Genomic DNA, 16046 nt, shown 5'->3' with positions numbered 1-16046 from the left:
ATTATTATTATCTGACACGGGGAGACGAGCTGCTGATCGGCTTCACCTATTTACACATGTAGATATTTACACGGAGGATTGTCTACAGGATTCTACTGTGAAGTGTAGTGACTGTGTTTATTGTAGGCGAACGTGGCAGCCAATCAGCACACACCAATATCCCCAAAAAACAGCCTGGAAGTGAGAAGCAATATTATTTTCGAGATTGTTGGCCAGTTTCCCGACACTGGGGAGCGTTTCCCGGTGGTGGGTTTCCAATACTTTGTTTGGTTTGGAGACTCTTTAGCAAAATTGTGTGTAAAATTCCTGCTGTGTTTGCCTTACAGACTCTGTACAGTCACTACACTGATCTGTAAACACCTCCACCTCCTGAGCCCTGAGAGTGTGTATCAAACCAGTCATTACACAGTCACCAAACAGTCTCTGTTTGTAACTATCCCATTTTCCTGTCGGTTCAGGGAGAATCTGTCTGTTCAGAGCACCGAGTGGTGGATTCGCTGCATCGTCCTCAACACCTTCCTCTTCATCCTACTCTTCTTCCTCACCACGCCGGCCATTATTGTCAACACCATGGACAGGTTCAATGTCACCAATCCCATCCAGAGCCTCAAGGTAACTCTTCATCCTAAACTCTCCCCCCCACCCCGTACCTCTCCCTCCTCCATATCTCTACTCTGCTTGTGACAGCCTGTGTTTAGGTGTGTGTGCTGAGGGCTGTGTGTATGCTGAGGGTTGTGTGTGTGTGTGTGTGCACTGAGGGCTGTGTGTGTGTGCACTGAGGGCTGTGTGTGTGTGTGTGCGCTGAGGGCTGTGTGTGTGTGTGCGCTGAGGGCTGTGTGTGTGTGTGTGTGCACTGAGGGGTATGTGTGTGTGTGCTGAGGGCTGTGTGTGTGCTGAGGGCTGTGTGTGTGTGTGCTGAGGGCTGTGTGTGTGTGTGCGCTGAGGGCTGTGTGTGCGCGCGCGCGCTGAGGGCTGTGTGTGTGTGTGTGTGGGCTGAGTGGTGTGTGTGCGTGCTGAGGGGTGTGTGTGTGTGTGTGTGCGTGCTGAGGGGTGTGTGTGTGTGCTGAGGGCTGTGTGTGTGTGTGCGCGCGCGCTGAGGGCTGTGTGTGTGTGCGCGCGCGCTGAGGGGGGTGTGTGTGTGTGGGGGCTGAGTGGTGTGTGTGCGTGCTGAGGGGTGTGTGTGTGTGCTGAGGGCTGTGTGTGTGTGTGCGCGCGCGCTGAGGGCTGTGTGTGTGTGCGCGCGCGCTGAGGGGGGTGTGTGTGTGTGGGGGCTGAGTGGTGTGTGTGCGTGCTGAGGGGTGTGTGTGTGTGTGTGTGCGTGCTGAGGGGTGTGTGTGTGTGCTGAGGGCTGTGTGTGTGTGTGCGCGCGCGCTGAGTGGTGTGTGTGTGGGCTGAGTGGTGTGTGTGCGTGCTGAGGGGTGTGTGTGTGTGTGTGTGCGCGCGTGCTGAGGGGGTTGTGTGTGTGGAGGTTACGGAGCAGGAATGTCTCCTCAGATGCTTTTATTTCTTTGCAGAATCCAATTGTGACTCAGTTCTTCCCGACGCTGCTGCTCTGGGGTTTCTCTCACGTTTTGCCGTTCATCGTTTACCGCTCAGCATTCTTCGAGTGTCACTGGACACGGTATTAACCACCACCCCCCCACCCCACACACAGCTGCCCCCTTCCCCACTCACATTCTCATGTTTATCATTCACTTGCTCGCTGTTATGGGATGCTGATTGCTGCAGATTGTCTGTCACGTTTCCCCACGAAACACAATTCGCTTCACTTTACAGTAAAATTCTTTGAAGCATTTTGAGAGAAGCTCCTGATGTGAGACATCGCATCAAATACAAAGCTGATGATTCACAGACACATCATGAGCTCGGATTCCCTCCAGTTTATGATCCTGTCCGTCCTAAACACACCTGCAAACGATAAAAGTGTTTCAGTATTTTCATGTGATTTGTTTCAGATCCACTGAGAACCAAGTGACGATGCACAAATGTTATTTCTTCCTGGTTTTCATGGTGATTATTCTGCCCTCTCTGGGCCTGACCAGGTATTGACTATTTACTATCCTCCTGACAATCCTCTGCTTTCACTTGAAAAAATATCCTTGAGGTTGGGAACTTTATATAAGAAACTGTCACAAATGCTGTGGGCTCCAATCACGTGATTACGATTCTCCAGATGAATTGATTGTTTCCCTCACGGCTGGTGGGAGACCTTGTCATTTGCACATTGGTTGTTTGATTCCCTACAAATAAAATCACTACATTTCCCAGGAATTCCCTGTGAAGTGTTTTGAGATAATAAAACGTTATAAGCAATGCAAAGATGATTATTATAAATTAGTAACCAGACACACACACCAACCTCCTGGATCATGGTGAAGTTTGGTGGAGATTCTGCCCCATTTGCCAGATGCCTATCGTCTGATCCTGGTGTTCACCAAGTTCATTTTGTATCTTTATAATGGTACATTTCCTACACTTGCCTCGTACAATGTACTTCTCCAGATTATACATCATCCCAAGCTCATCACTCACATCCTCACCAGCACCAAGGGTTTCCTCTCCCCCAGCGGATTGACTTTAAGATCATTATTCGACCATGCCATCGGTCACCCCCCTTCCCCTCCCCTCCCTTCTCCCCACCCCCCCCGACCCCAGCTCGGGTCTGAAATGTTATACATTGTCCAGTGCCTTGGGACGTCCTCCCGACATGAAAGGCGTGATACACATGTCATGTTGTTGTTGTTGTTAATGTCATTTTGAAAAGCTCCGGGTCGTTACCCTACCCCAGCTCTGGGATCACACTGCCCAGATCCACTCTTGTCACTGTGATAACCGACCTGCCCCCCCACCACCCCTCTCTCCATTTTCATTCTAACAACCTATCTCTTGACCTCTTCGGGTATCCCCCACTTCTAGGTAGCCCCCCCCACACGATGCTCAGCCGCCCACTCCATCCATTCGTTTCCAAAACACTGCACTTTACAGAATACCCTGTGAAGCACTTTGGAACGTTCTCCTGACCTAAAAGGCACTGTATCAAATGCAAGGATTATTATTATTGAAGAGATTTGACACATAACTCACTGTATTGTATTGTGAAGTCCTGCAAGTTTGAATCCCGGCCAGGACAAAATGTTGAGCAAGTTTCCTTACTCCACACGTCTCTGTTTACCTAACAGTAAGTAGAAACCTGGTTGTTAGTCAGATCGCTTTTCTGGGTGTAATAATCCCTTCAAAATAAAATATAATTTGGTTACTTAATCCACGGCTGTTTGTGGGACGCTGCTGTATGCAATCGGCTGCCTCATTTCGCCCACAAAATATACAGTTAATTCACTTTACAGTGTATCCTGTGAAGCACTTTGAGACGTCTCGAAGACGTGATGAGGCACTGTATCAAATGCAAGGATTATTATTATCACCTGGCTCTGCCTGCTCCCCCCACCCCTGGCACCGTCCTAACTCTGCAGTTAGGGCGATCTTTTCATGTGTGTGAAACTCTGCTTCTCTATTCCAGCCTCGACGTCTTTTTCCGATGGTTGTTTGACATCCACTTTCTTGATCAAGCCAACATTAAATTTCAGTGAGTTTTGCTTTTCTGGTTGTTTGTAGCAATGAGCAAAATGTTGTTTTTCACACACCCACACTCACACACCCAGAATCACACACCCACACTCGCACTCACACACCCACACTCACTCACACACCCACACTCACACACCCAGAATCACACACCCACACTCGCACTCACACACCCACACTCACTCACACACCCACACTCACACACCCAGAATCACACACCCACACTCACTCACACCCACACTCACACACCCAGAATCACACACCCACACTCGCACTCACACACCCACACTCACTCACACACCCACACTCACACACCCAGAATCACACACCCACACTCGCACTCACACACCCACACTCACTCACACACCCACACTCACACACCCAGAATCACACACCCACACTCACTCACACACCCACACTCACACACCCAGAATCACACACCCACACTCGCACTCACACACCCACACTCACTCACACACCCACACTCACACACCCAGAATCACACACCCACACTCACTCACACCCACACTCACACACCCAGAATCACACACCCACACTCGCACTCACACACCCACACTCACTCACACACCCACACTCACACACCCAGAATCACACACCCACACTCACTCACACACCCACACTCACACACCCAGAATCACACACCCACACTCGCACTCACACACCCACACTCAGTCACACACCCACACTCACACACCCAGAATCACACACCCACACTCGCACTCACACACCCACACTCACACACCCAGAATCACACACCCACACTCGCACTCACACACCCACACTCACTCACACACCCACACTCACACACCCAGAATCACACACCCACACTCGCACTCACACACCCACACTCACTCACACACCCACACTCACACACCCAGAATCACTCACACACCCACACTCACACACCCAGAATCACTCACACACCCACACTCACTCACACACCCACACTCACTCACACACCCACACTCGCACTCACACACCCACACTCACTCACACACCCACACCCACACTCACACACCCACACTCACACACCCACACTCGCACTCACACACCCACACTCACTCACCCACAATCACCCACAATCGCACTAATACACACAATCACACTCACTCACAATCACACCTATAATCACACTCACACCTACAACCACACCCACAATTACTCACACCCACAATCACACCTACACTCACACCCACAATAACACCCACACTCACTCACACTCACACACCCAGAATCACACACCCACACTCGCACTCACACACCCACACTCACTCACACACCCACACTCACACACCCAGAATCACACACCCACACTCGCACTCACACACCCACACTCAGTCACACACCCACACTCACACACCCAGAATCACACACCCACACTCGCACTCACACACCCACACTCACACACCCAGAATCACACACCCACACTCGCACTCACACACCCACACTCACTCACACACCCACACTCACACACCCAGAATCACACACCCACACTCGCACTCACACACCCACACTCACTCACACACCCACACTCACACACCCAGAATCACTCACACACCCACACTCACACACCCAGAATCACTCACACACCCACATTCACTCACACACCCACACTCACTCACACACCCACACTCGCACTCACACACCCACACTCACTCACTCACACACCCACACCCACACTCACACACCCACACTCGCACTCACACACTCGCACTCACACACCCACACTCACTCACCCACAATCACCCACAATCGCACTAATACACACAATCACACTCACTCACAATCACACCTATAATCACACTCACACCTACAACCACACCCACAATTACTCACACCCACAATCACACCTACACTCACACCCACAATAACACCCACACACATCCACTCATACACACACCCACACTCACATATTCCCATTCACACACACCTACTCACACCCACAAATTCACACAACCGCTCACACCCACACACACACATACACCTCACACCTACTCACACCCATACTCACGCTCACATTCACACTCACACCCACACATACACAGACTCACACACACCATCTCTCAGCTCCACTGGCTTCTGGCCACACACTCACAGCCACTCACTCACACCCACACTCACACACACTCCTCAGAGGATTGAATTCAATCTCCTCATCTTCGTGTTCAAGTCCCCCATGTCTTTGGCCACTCAACTTCTGTGACCTGTTTACCTAATGTCCCAGCCATTAATGTCCTTTGCTCAACTGCTCCATGTCGCCCGCAAAGGGACCCCTAAATGGGGGAACGTTTAGCCATTTTGCCCGCACTCTGGAACTCCCATCTTAGAGCCCCTCTGCCTTGCCTCCCCCCCACCCTCCTCCCAACAACCCCTTTAAATTCCACATTAAGACCTTTGCACTGTGATTTAGGCACCTTCCCCCCACCCCAGCTCTCCCTGTCCGCAGTTTGGGCTCCCAGTGGGCTGTGAAGTGTTTTGAGATGTCGTCCTAATTTGAAAGGTGCAACATAAATGTAAATTGTTATATTGTCCACTCCTTGGGTGGGGGTGTGGTCTGTTATTCTGTATTCCCATCCCCCCCCCAAATCCCTGGGTGAGATTCCAGCTCGGAGGGGGGGGGGGGGGTGGGGTGCAATATTCTATATATGACCCCCCCCCCCAACCCTTGAATTGGATTCCAGTCTGTAAATCGCTGTTATATCTCTCTCTGCCTCTGTTGTTCAGAATGTAATTCTGCACATTTTGTTGTAGATGTGTCTTTCTCCCAGATAATGGCGCTTTCTTTGTTAATTACATCATAACATCCAGTCTAATTGGTACCGCGATGGAACTTCTGCGGATTCCGGGTCTGATCGTTTACGCCTTGCGATTGTGCTTTGCTAAAACAGAACCTGAGCAGATCCATGTGAAGAAGGTATGTTCTGTGCACAATGTTTCTTGCTCGGCTCAGACTGTTGATTAACCAGATGGAAGTTACCCAGGGTTCAGCTGTGCTAAGGAAGCACATTTTACTTGTAATAAATAATAGGCGTTGTGTTTTATGTCGGGGCTTATCATGTCCCAAAATATATCAATCATATCACTTACAAATAGAAAGCTGATTAACGCAGAGCCTCAGTCTGTGGCAGTGAGTGACAGCAAATCCAACAATCTGGGAATACAAAAACACAAGTGGCTGGGAACACTCTGCCGGTCAGGCAGCTTCTGTGGAGAAAGGAAAGTGAGACAACCCTTCGAGTCCACAACCCTTCGCCAGAACTGGGGCATGTTGGGATGGAGAAGCTTTTAAGGACTAACAGAGAGCGGGGAGGCTGGGCAAAGAAAACAAAGGAGAAAATGGGGTAGAGAACAGGGGTTGATGGGTGAAAGATGCAAAACAAAGGGGGGCAGGGGGTGGAAATTGCAACAAAACAAACAGACCAGAGAGAGAAAAGGTATGTCTGGGACCAAGATGATGTAGTGATGCTCACAGGGGTGGGGAAGGTCAGCTGTTATGGTCTGAAATGTTTGAAATCAATATTGAGGCCAATCTGGGAAGTCAGATTATTTTTGTTGCTGGGACAGCAAATGGCAAATGCTGTTCAATATGGATAAATGTAAGTGATTATTATTGGAATAGGGTTCATTATTAGAATAGATGTGGGTACAGTGCTGGTCAGGGGAAAGATTCACTCCACAGCAGAAAGTGGATAGATGGAAAATTGGGTTGCATTAGCAGTGAGGCTGCTGTTTGAGGAGATTGATAACTCAGAAAATGCTTTTTTCCTCCACTGTTCACATGGAGAAAAAGTATTCCACCAACTGTGCCTACACTAGTGGCCATCAGACAGCTTGGGAATCAATCATCCGAAACCCTCATCTGTTTCTCACCATCATTTGCTGTTTTACTTGACTAGATGCAAACTGTGTGTCCCCATGCTGGCTCCTGTGTGTACTGTACTCTGTGCGCTTTGAGACGCTACCCTGTGTGCAGGGTGCTATATAAGTTGTGTTGTTATTGTACTGTACAATACAACAACAACAAAATTACATTTATAGAGCACCATTCATGTCGGCAGGACGTCCCAAGGCGCTGGACAATCGGGTCAGGATGTGAGCATGGGGGAGGGGTGGTGTAGGGGTGAGGGAAGGCAGAGAGGTGAGAGGGCGACCAAATGCACGATTGAAGAAGTGGATCTTGAGACCGGCCTTGAAGGGGGCAAGGGAGGAAGCGAGGCGAAGGGACCGTGGGATGGAGTTCCAGAGTGTGGGGGCAGAGAGGCTGAAATCTCGGCCACCGATGACAGGTCGGGCGGGAGACATGGAGCAGCCAGAATCCGCTGAATGGAGGGAGCGGGCAGGTTGGTAGGGAATCAGCAGGTCAGAGAGGTAGGAGGGGGCAAGGCCATGGATAGCCTTGAAAGTGAGGATGAGGATCTTGAATTTGAGGTAAAAGGCAGTAATTTACTCCCATGTGGAATAAAATTTCACTACTAGTTCCTAACCCTCTGCATTTGATTGTAATGCCTTCCACGTTGTGAGAAGTTCTCAAAGAGTTTCGCAGGATTTACTGTAAAGTGTAGTGACTGTGTATTTTGTAGATGAATGCAGCAGCCAATTTGCACGTAGCAATGTCCCACAAATAGCCATTACCATGCGAAGGACCATGTTTATGTGGGGGACTGTTGCTAGTATTGCCAATGGAATCTTTAACGTCCACCTGAGCAGGCACAGACAAGTCCTTGATTTAATGTTTAATCCGAAGGGCGGTGTCTCTGTCATGTGGTGCGGACTAGAGCATCAGCCTAGACTTTGAGTTCCCAGGCCTGACATCGGGCTTAAATCCACAAGTCTTTGACTTGGAGGCAAGAATGCTAACAACTGATTATGTGTGTGTGTGTGTACTAGTTCCCTTGTGTACAGTACACGTCCGATAAAAGGATTCATTCCCGTTTGGTGCTATCTGACTTGTGTTTCTGTGTCAGTTCCTGATTGTATATAATACAAAAGTAACACTTAGGACTTGTTTAAGCCATTCGGTTTTGTCAATTTTTGTTCAGTTGAAGGAAGTTCAGGTCTTGGTGTGTGAGTCAGGCTCAGGGCAGCCGAGATACTGGAGTTGAGGGAGAATTGAGCATTATCCATATTCACCTGGAAGTGAATGGTCTGTGACTGATGTCACCAAGGGGGAGAGGAACAAGGGTAGAACCCTGAGGAAGTGGGGGCAGGACATGGAGTTGTTTGGGAAGGTTTGCTGGGTACACACTGGTAACAGGGGATGATTCACTCCTCTCTGAGTATTTATATCTCTTTGTGTCTGCAGAGTCAGGCCTATGAGTATCAGTACGGGTTAGAATACGCCTGGACCATGTGCAGCTTTGCTGTTGTGATGACGTACAGCATCACATGCCCACTCATTGTCCCCTTTGGTGAGTGTGGAGTTATCACAATTGCCCCGCACACTCTCCCTCTTGCTCTTTACCTCTCCCATTCTCTTTTGTAATCACTTTTTACCTTCTCCCTCTCACTCACATTCAACCTCTCACCGTCTCACTCTTGCTCTCACACGTCTGTCACTTTCACTCTCTCTTTCCCTTATGCTCTTACTCTCATTCTCATGTTCACTTGGTCTCCTGCTCTCACTCACTTGTTTCCCCCTCTCGCCCTCTCCCATGTTCTCTCTCTCTCTCTCTCTCCCTCCCTCCCTCCCTCCCTTCCATATTTTCTCTCTCTCTCATGTTTTCTCTCTCTCTCCCATGTTTTCTCTCTCTCTCTCCCATATTTTCTCTCTCTCTCTCCCATATTTTCTCTCTCTCTCCCATGTTCTCTCTCTCTCACTCTTCCATGTTCTCTCTCACACTCTTTCTCTCGTGTTTTCATTTTCTTGTACTCGCGCCTCTTTCATATCCTGTGCTGCCTTCTCTCACAACATTCCCATGCGCTCCCATTCCCGTTTTCTCTCTCTCTCGTTTTCTTTCTCTCTCTCTCTCCATTTTTTTCTTGTTCAAACCCTGTCCTTTCTTCTCTCTCTCCCTCTGTCCTTGTGTGCAGGGCTGGTGTACATGCTGCTCAAGCACCTGGTGGATCGCTACAACATTTACTATGCCTGCGTCCCGACCAAACTGGATCAGCACATTCACTCTGCGGCTGTCAGTCAGGTCATCATGGGCCCCATCCTCTGCATGTTCTGGCTCCTCTTCTTCTCTGTATTGCGCTTGGGTAAGTATTATTACATCTCACCCACTGTATCTGCCCTTTCCAGTGCCCTGGGATGTCTTTCAAACCTGAATAGCGCTGTACAGATGTGATTTGCTGCTGTTGCTCAACTCACACACTGGGACCAGCAGTTGTTACAGAGGATATGTGGATGTATATGGGGGAGCAGTGCACATGGCTGGGGGGAGCCAGAGTATTTAATTATCTGGGTTCCCCCCCCCCCCACCCAAGCCCGAGTTCAGCATTGTGGGTATTTACCACCTTGTGTCTCTGCAGGTCCGGTCCAGCCCATCACTCTCTTCACGTTTATCACTCTGCTTTTTTGCATTATCTTCTCTATACTTGGGGCTTGCATCAAACGATTCAAGAAGCAGCAAGTTCCCAGCTACCAGGTGAGACTCTGCTGTTTCAGGTGTGAGACGCTCAGATCCTACAGGATGGTCATGTCCTTCCCTCAGCTCATACAAGCTCGGAAATCATCACAGCTGCCCGCGCTGGGGTTTCAAAGCAGAAGCCACACTCACTAACTGCCTGGCTGGGGCCAGGCTGGTGGCTGGGGCCTGGCTGGTGGCTGGGGCCTGGCTGGGGCCTGGCTGGTGGCTGGGGCCCGGCTGGTGGCTGGGGCCCGGCTGGTGGCTGGGGCCAGGCTGGTGGCTGGGGCCTGGCTGGTGGCTGGGGCCTGGCTGGGGCCTGGCTGGTGGCTGGGGCCCGGCTGGTGGCTGGGGCTCGGCTGGTGGCTGGGGCCTGGCTGGCGGCTGGGGCCTGGCTGGCAGCTGGGGCCCGGCCGGTGGCTGGAGCCCGGCTGGCGGCTGGGGCCCGGCTGGTGGCTGGGGCCCGGCTGGTGGCTGGGGCCTGGCTGGGGCCTGGCTGGCGGCTGGGGCTGGCAGCTGGGGCCCGGCTGGTGGCTGGGGCCTGGCTGGGGCCTGGCTGGCGGCTGGGGCCTGGCTGGCGGCTGGGGCCCGGCTGGTGGCTGGGGCCCGGCTGGTGGCTGGGGCCCGGCTGGTGGCTGGGGCCTGGCTGGCGGCTGGGGCCTGGCTGGCAGCTGGGGCCCGGCCGGTGGCTGGAGCCCGGCTGGCGGCTGGGGCCCGGCTGGTGGCTGGGGCCCGGCTGGTGGCTGGGGCCTGGCTGGGGCCTGGCTGGCGGCTGGGGCTGGCAGCTGGGGCCCGGCTGGTGGCTGGGGCCTGGCTGGGGCCTGGCTGGCGGCTGGGGCCTGGCTGGCGGCTGGGGCCCGGCTGGCGGCTGGGGCCCGGCTGGTGGCTGGGGCCCGGCTGGTGGCTGGGGCCCGGCTGGCGGCTGGGGCCTGGCTGGCGGCAGTGTTCTCTGGGATGGAGACATGAGGTAGAACCTCCTGATTATCTCTTGGAGTGAGGGTGAGGTTTGTTATTGGGTCAGATGAGGAAACACAAAGATACAGTGTGATCAGTTTCTCTTATTTGTTATATTCTGACACCAGGATGTGCAGCAACAAGGATGAAAGAAGAGAAAGACCCAAGACAGGTAGAAAGAACAAGATTATGAGGAAGAAAGATTTGTGGCCGCATTATTCCTGAGTAACTCCTGGAACGATTCCTGGTGTTACTACTGGTGACTCCTGGATTAACTGCTATGTACAGACTCCATTGGCTCCTTAGTCTAGAGCGAGGCTGAGACACAAACTATGTCTAACGTGCTGGACTGCCTCATGTATATCCATGTCGTGTGATATCTCTTCAACCCCTGCATTAGATTCCCATCTGTAACTCAGTACAGGGTTGCATTATTCTATATATTTACCCCCAAATTCCTGGATTGAATTCCAGCCTGTAACTCACTCATGTGGATCAGTTATTTTACAAATGAACTCTTGAACTAATAATAATAATAATCCTTGCATTTGATATAGCGCTTTTCACGTCCGGAGGACGTCCCAAAGCGCTTCACAGAACACACTGTAAAGTGAATTGACTGTATATTTGTGGGCGAACGCGGCAGCCAATTGCGCACAGCAATGTCCCACAAACAGTCATGGATTGAAAATGACCAATTTATTATTGTGTTTTTGGTTTTGGAGGGATTATTATTAGGCTCTGTGTGGAGTAAGGAAACTTGCCCAAGGTTTCGCCCTCTGCCTGGAATTGAACTCAGGTCTCTCACTTGCAAAGCGAGTGCTCTAACCACTGAGGCAATAAAGTTACTAATAATCCTAATTGTAATATCCATTTGAAAAAATGTCTAACTTTGAAGCATCTCAAAGTGCTTCACAGGAAGTAATTTGCAGCAAATGTGGTTGTTAATTTTGCACATTAATAAAGAATCAGTTATGAAGTACAGTATCCAGCTATCCAGATCCCATTTGTCCGCAATTTAGAATCTAAAATTTTGTGTGCTAAAAAATTCATTTCACATTTTTAAACTCCCGCCAGCCAATGTGGCGCACCAGTGGTGAGCACAGAATTATTATTTTCTTTGTCAATTGTATGTTTTGCCAACAATACATATAGTCACTCCACTTTACAGAATATTCTGTGAAGCGCTTTGAGACATCATGAAGCTGTGGTAAGGCGCTATAGAAAATGCCAGAATTATTATTTAAAATTATTCTTTTGAGTATTTTAAACGTTCAGGAGGATTTATTTTTATTTACTTTAAATGTAAGGATTAGCCGTCAGTGGGAATCTGCTTCCCGGACCGGATCTCCAACTACTAACAACAAATTGTGTTTATATAGTGCCTTCCACATGGGGAGACTAGTGAGATGAGTGTGGAGTTTAGTGTAAGTGGTGAGTGTGGAGTTTACTGTAAGTGGTGCATTAATGGAGGGAATGTTGGCCAGGACTCCGGGAGAAACTCCCTCCTGATCTCCCAACAGTATCGCAGCAGCTTAAAGCGTCTGAACATGTAAAGGGAACTTTGAATTATTATTGATCTGAAGGACGAGACCTTGGGACAGTGCTGCTCCCCCAGCACAGCACACTACTGAATCCTGTATAGGGTCTAACTTGACTCACAGTTGTACAGCAAACACACAATCTTCTGTATTCAATACGTAAATCTCCTTTATTTATTAATCTTTCGTTTGCAGATGGCAGACCAGCAGTCAGAGAGTGGCTTCACGGACACTGAGAGATCCAGCGTATCTTCAACACCAAATTCCACTGTAAATATTTCAGTGGCATTAAATGCTATACCTTTGGACTCTACATCTTTAACCTCTGGAACTCTTTCCCTCCCCTTCTGTCTTTTAAATCCTGTCTTAAAACCTATTTCTTCAAAAGCTGGTGGATTCAATAACAACTTGTAGATAATTATTTGGGGAGGACAAGTTTGCTATTGGGAGAGCGCGGGGGAGTGGGATTGAATTGGAAACTCTTTTCAAAGAGCAGCGCAGACATGATGGGCCGAATGGCCTCCTTGTGTACTGTATAAATCTATGATTCAACCATGTCTATGGCCGCCTCTCTCCATCTGCGAGTGACTCGTCTTTGTAAAGTGTTCCGGGATGCTATCCTACGTGAAGGTGCTATTTTAATTCACAGTTGTTGGTCCTCACCACATCCTGTCTTAACCACCTCATACCCCCTCCTTGACACCCCCTCCTCACCTCCCTCAGCCCCTCTTCACTCAGGTTTGACGAAGACTTGGTATGTTGATAGACAACAGTTGGATCCTGGCTTTGCTGGGCAGTTGGAAAGATTGATATGAAGCATTTCTTAGCCTTGTGTCTATTGAGGGAGAAGCTGCACTGAGGGAGAGGTTGTGGTGGAAATTTTATTTTCTGCTAATCTATCTGTGTCACTGTATCTCTGTCTATCTGTAGTTGTTCATCACACTATGTCTGTAGTTGTACATCACTCTCTCTGTCTGTCTGTCTGTAGTTGTGCATCGCTAATCTCTCTGTGTCTCTGATGCTGTAGATGTACATTGCTGCGGTTCTGCAGGATCCTGAGGTTGGGCTGACACCTGCAGCCTCGCCTGCACACCTGTCTTATGGAGCAATGGGAAACCGTGTGGAAGGGACTAAACTGGGAAACACGGATCAGATGCAAAGTTTGGAATCAGACCTGGAACGTCAGCAGGATTTGGCACCAGGATCGTTAATGGATAACGAAATCCAATATCACTAGCATGAGATATCAACGGGACATAATTTAGCGTTGCATTAACTGGCAGGATGCCTGTCACTGAGCAGAAGCTGTTTATATCCGGAGCTGGAGTGAGATGGATACTGAAATCTAACTGACTTGCCAAGTTGCTCTGCCAACAAGGGGGAAATGCTGTGCTGTTCAGATCAATTTCCATCACTTGTTCTGTCTCCGTGCTTTGGATGGAAGGCTCACTTAGACTACTCTGCCTGTCTCGGGAGCTGCATGTGGTGGTACCAAGACTCGGTGAGAAATGAGAAACCAGAGACACTGAACAGCATCCAGAGCCATCGCTTAACCCTAAGCTGCACCAGCCACTGACACAGGCGGCTTTGTACCTATCTATAGATACACAGGGCTTGTCAGTCGCATACTGCTGTTACTTTTTGCTGTAATATATGAAACTAAGTGGCCTTTTTCACTGCTCACCTGATGTTCCGATTGTGTTTTAACTGAACGTAATATTCGATAAATACCACGCTGCTCGATTCTGCTCCAGCTCCTTGGTTGTGTTTTTGCACTGTTACTGTTTCACAGAAGCTGCATTCCTCCTTGGCGCTCGGTGCATGTAATCTCGGAGCTGCATTAACAGGTGATCACTAAACGCTAAGCTTGTGGAGATGTGGGCATCGGTAGGAGCCGCAGTCATTGCTCTTCTCACCGCCAGGCGCTCTGCTCTTCTCAGTGCAGTTAGTGATAGTGGGGGAGCTGGGGTCAGCTGTGAGTGACAATGACTGACTCACGGGCAGGTAGATAAGGCAGTAAAAAAGGCATTTGGTGTACTGAGCTTTATTAATAGGGGCGTAGAGTATAAGAGTAGGGAGGTTATGGTTAATCTATACAAATCACTGGTTAGACCTCAGCTGGAGTACTGCGTCCAGTTCTGGGCACCTTACCTCAGGAAGGACATTAAGGCACTGGAAAGGGCGCAGAGGAGATTCACGAGAATACCAGGAATGGGGAACCTTAGCTATGAGGACAGTGGAGAAGTTAGGACTTTTCCCATTAGAGCAGAGAAGGTTACGCAGGGACCTGATAGAGGTCTTCAAGATCATGAAAGGTTTCGACAGGCGAGATAGGGAAAAGCTGTTTCTGCTGGTAGGTGTGTCTGTGACCCGTGGCCACAGTCTTAAGATACCTACCAAAAGAAGCAGAGGGGAGGTTAGAAGAAATGTTTTCACTCAGCGAGTTGTTAGAATTTGGAATGATCTGCCTGAAAGGGCAGTGAAGTCTGATTCGATAACAGCTTTTAAGAGAACTGGACACAGGTATCGGGGAAGACAGGTTTGCAGAGTTATGGGGAGAAAGCTGGTGATTGGGGTCAGTGAAAGTGACTCGATGGGCCGAATGGCCTCCTTCTGTGCCGTAACATTCTATGAATCTATGAATATTGTGGTTACAGGGAGATTGGGGCAGTTATTGCTCTGCTGTCTGTTTTCCAGTGTCTTGTATTCGCTACCACCCAACTTGGGATCTTCAGCTAATTTAGAATTTGTTCTACTGATGCCAAATTTTCAAATCATTGATAAACAAAAGACAGCAGGGGTTCCACATTATTTTTTCAAGCTGTGTCTTATGTAGCACCTTATCTAATGTCATCTAGAAATCTTTCTGTACAACGGGATTTTTTGATTCTAAACAATGATTTCTATCCACTCCTCACAATTTCTATTCTGTATTATTGTCTCTAGACGTTTCCCTACAATTGAGGTAAAACAAATGGATTATAATTTATTCCCTGTTCCCTCTTTTAAAATGATTGTAACGTTATCATCCTGCAGTACTTTGCTCAATTCTGTTTCAATCGACATTTTGGAAAGTTGTGGCCAGTGGTTATCTCCTCTCTGCCCGCCAATAAGATAAACTGTTACTAGTCAAGCCAGGTGGCTTTTCTATATCATATCCTCATAACTTTATTAATATAATATAATATTTGTAACCAGTGATGCTCCCTGACCTTTATCTAGATAAAAATTAAATCAAAAGAATTTTTGTCATGAGGAATATTGTTTGATCCCAGAAGAAGCTGAAATGTCCAGGGTGCACAGCCATCCCCAGGAAACCAAGGATGGACTGTGGTCCATGGGGGTGGGAAATGGAGGAGAGAATCCCAAGGTACCCTATGGG

General features: G+C 49.2%; 1 protein-coding gene across 2 annotated transcripts in view; it reads left to right on the top strand.

Moving 5' to 3' along the window:
- The window catches only part of tmem63c (transmembrane protein 63C), a 28508-nt gene extending 14096 nt beyond the window's left edge, over positions 1–14412 (top strand). The window contains exons 14-23 of one of the 2 annotated variants that reach the window (XM_007910544.2): positions 459–612; positions 1515–1621; positions 1956–2042; positions 3518–3583; positions 6355–6517; positions 8906–9011; positions 9634–9801; positions 10075–10190; positions 12860–12934; positions 13692–14412. In XM_007910544.2, coding sequence (XP_007908735.1) covers positions 459–612; positions 1515–1621; positions 1956–2042; positions 3518–3583; positions 6355–6517; positions 8906–9011; positions 9634–9801; positions 10075–10190; positions 12860–12934; positions 13692–13901 — 1252 coding nt within the window. In that variant the 3' untranslated portion in view covers positions 13902–14412. Of the gene's footprint in view, positions 1–458; positions 613–1514; positions 1622–1955; positions 2043–3517; positions 3584–6354; positions 6518–8905; positions 9012–9633; positions 9802–10074; positions 10191–11251; positions 11665–12859; positions 12935–13691 lie in introns of those variants that run through there. The other variant, XM_007910546.2, reaches the window with a different exon arrangement.
- Positions 14413–16046: the final 1634 nt, after the last annotated feature.

Source organism: Callorhinchus milii, unplaced genomic scaffold, assembly GCF_018977255.1.
Source record: "Callorhinchus milii isolate IMCB2004 unplaced genomic scaffold, IMCB_Cmil_1.0 Scaffold54, whole genome shotgun sequence".
Taxonomy (NCBI): Eukaryota; Metazoa; Chordata; class Chondrichthyes; order Chimaeriformes; family Callorhinchidae; genus Callorhinchus; species Callorhinchus milii.
This window is presented reverse-complemented; position numbering and strand designations above follow the sequence as displayed.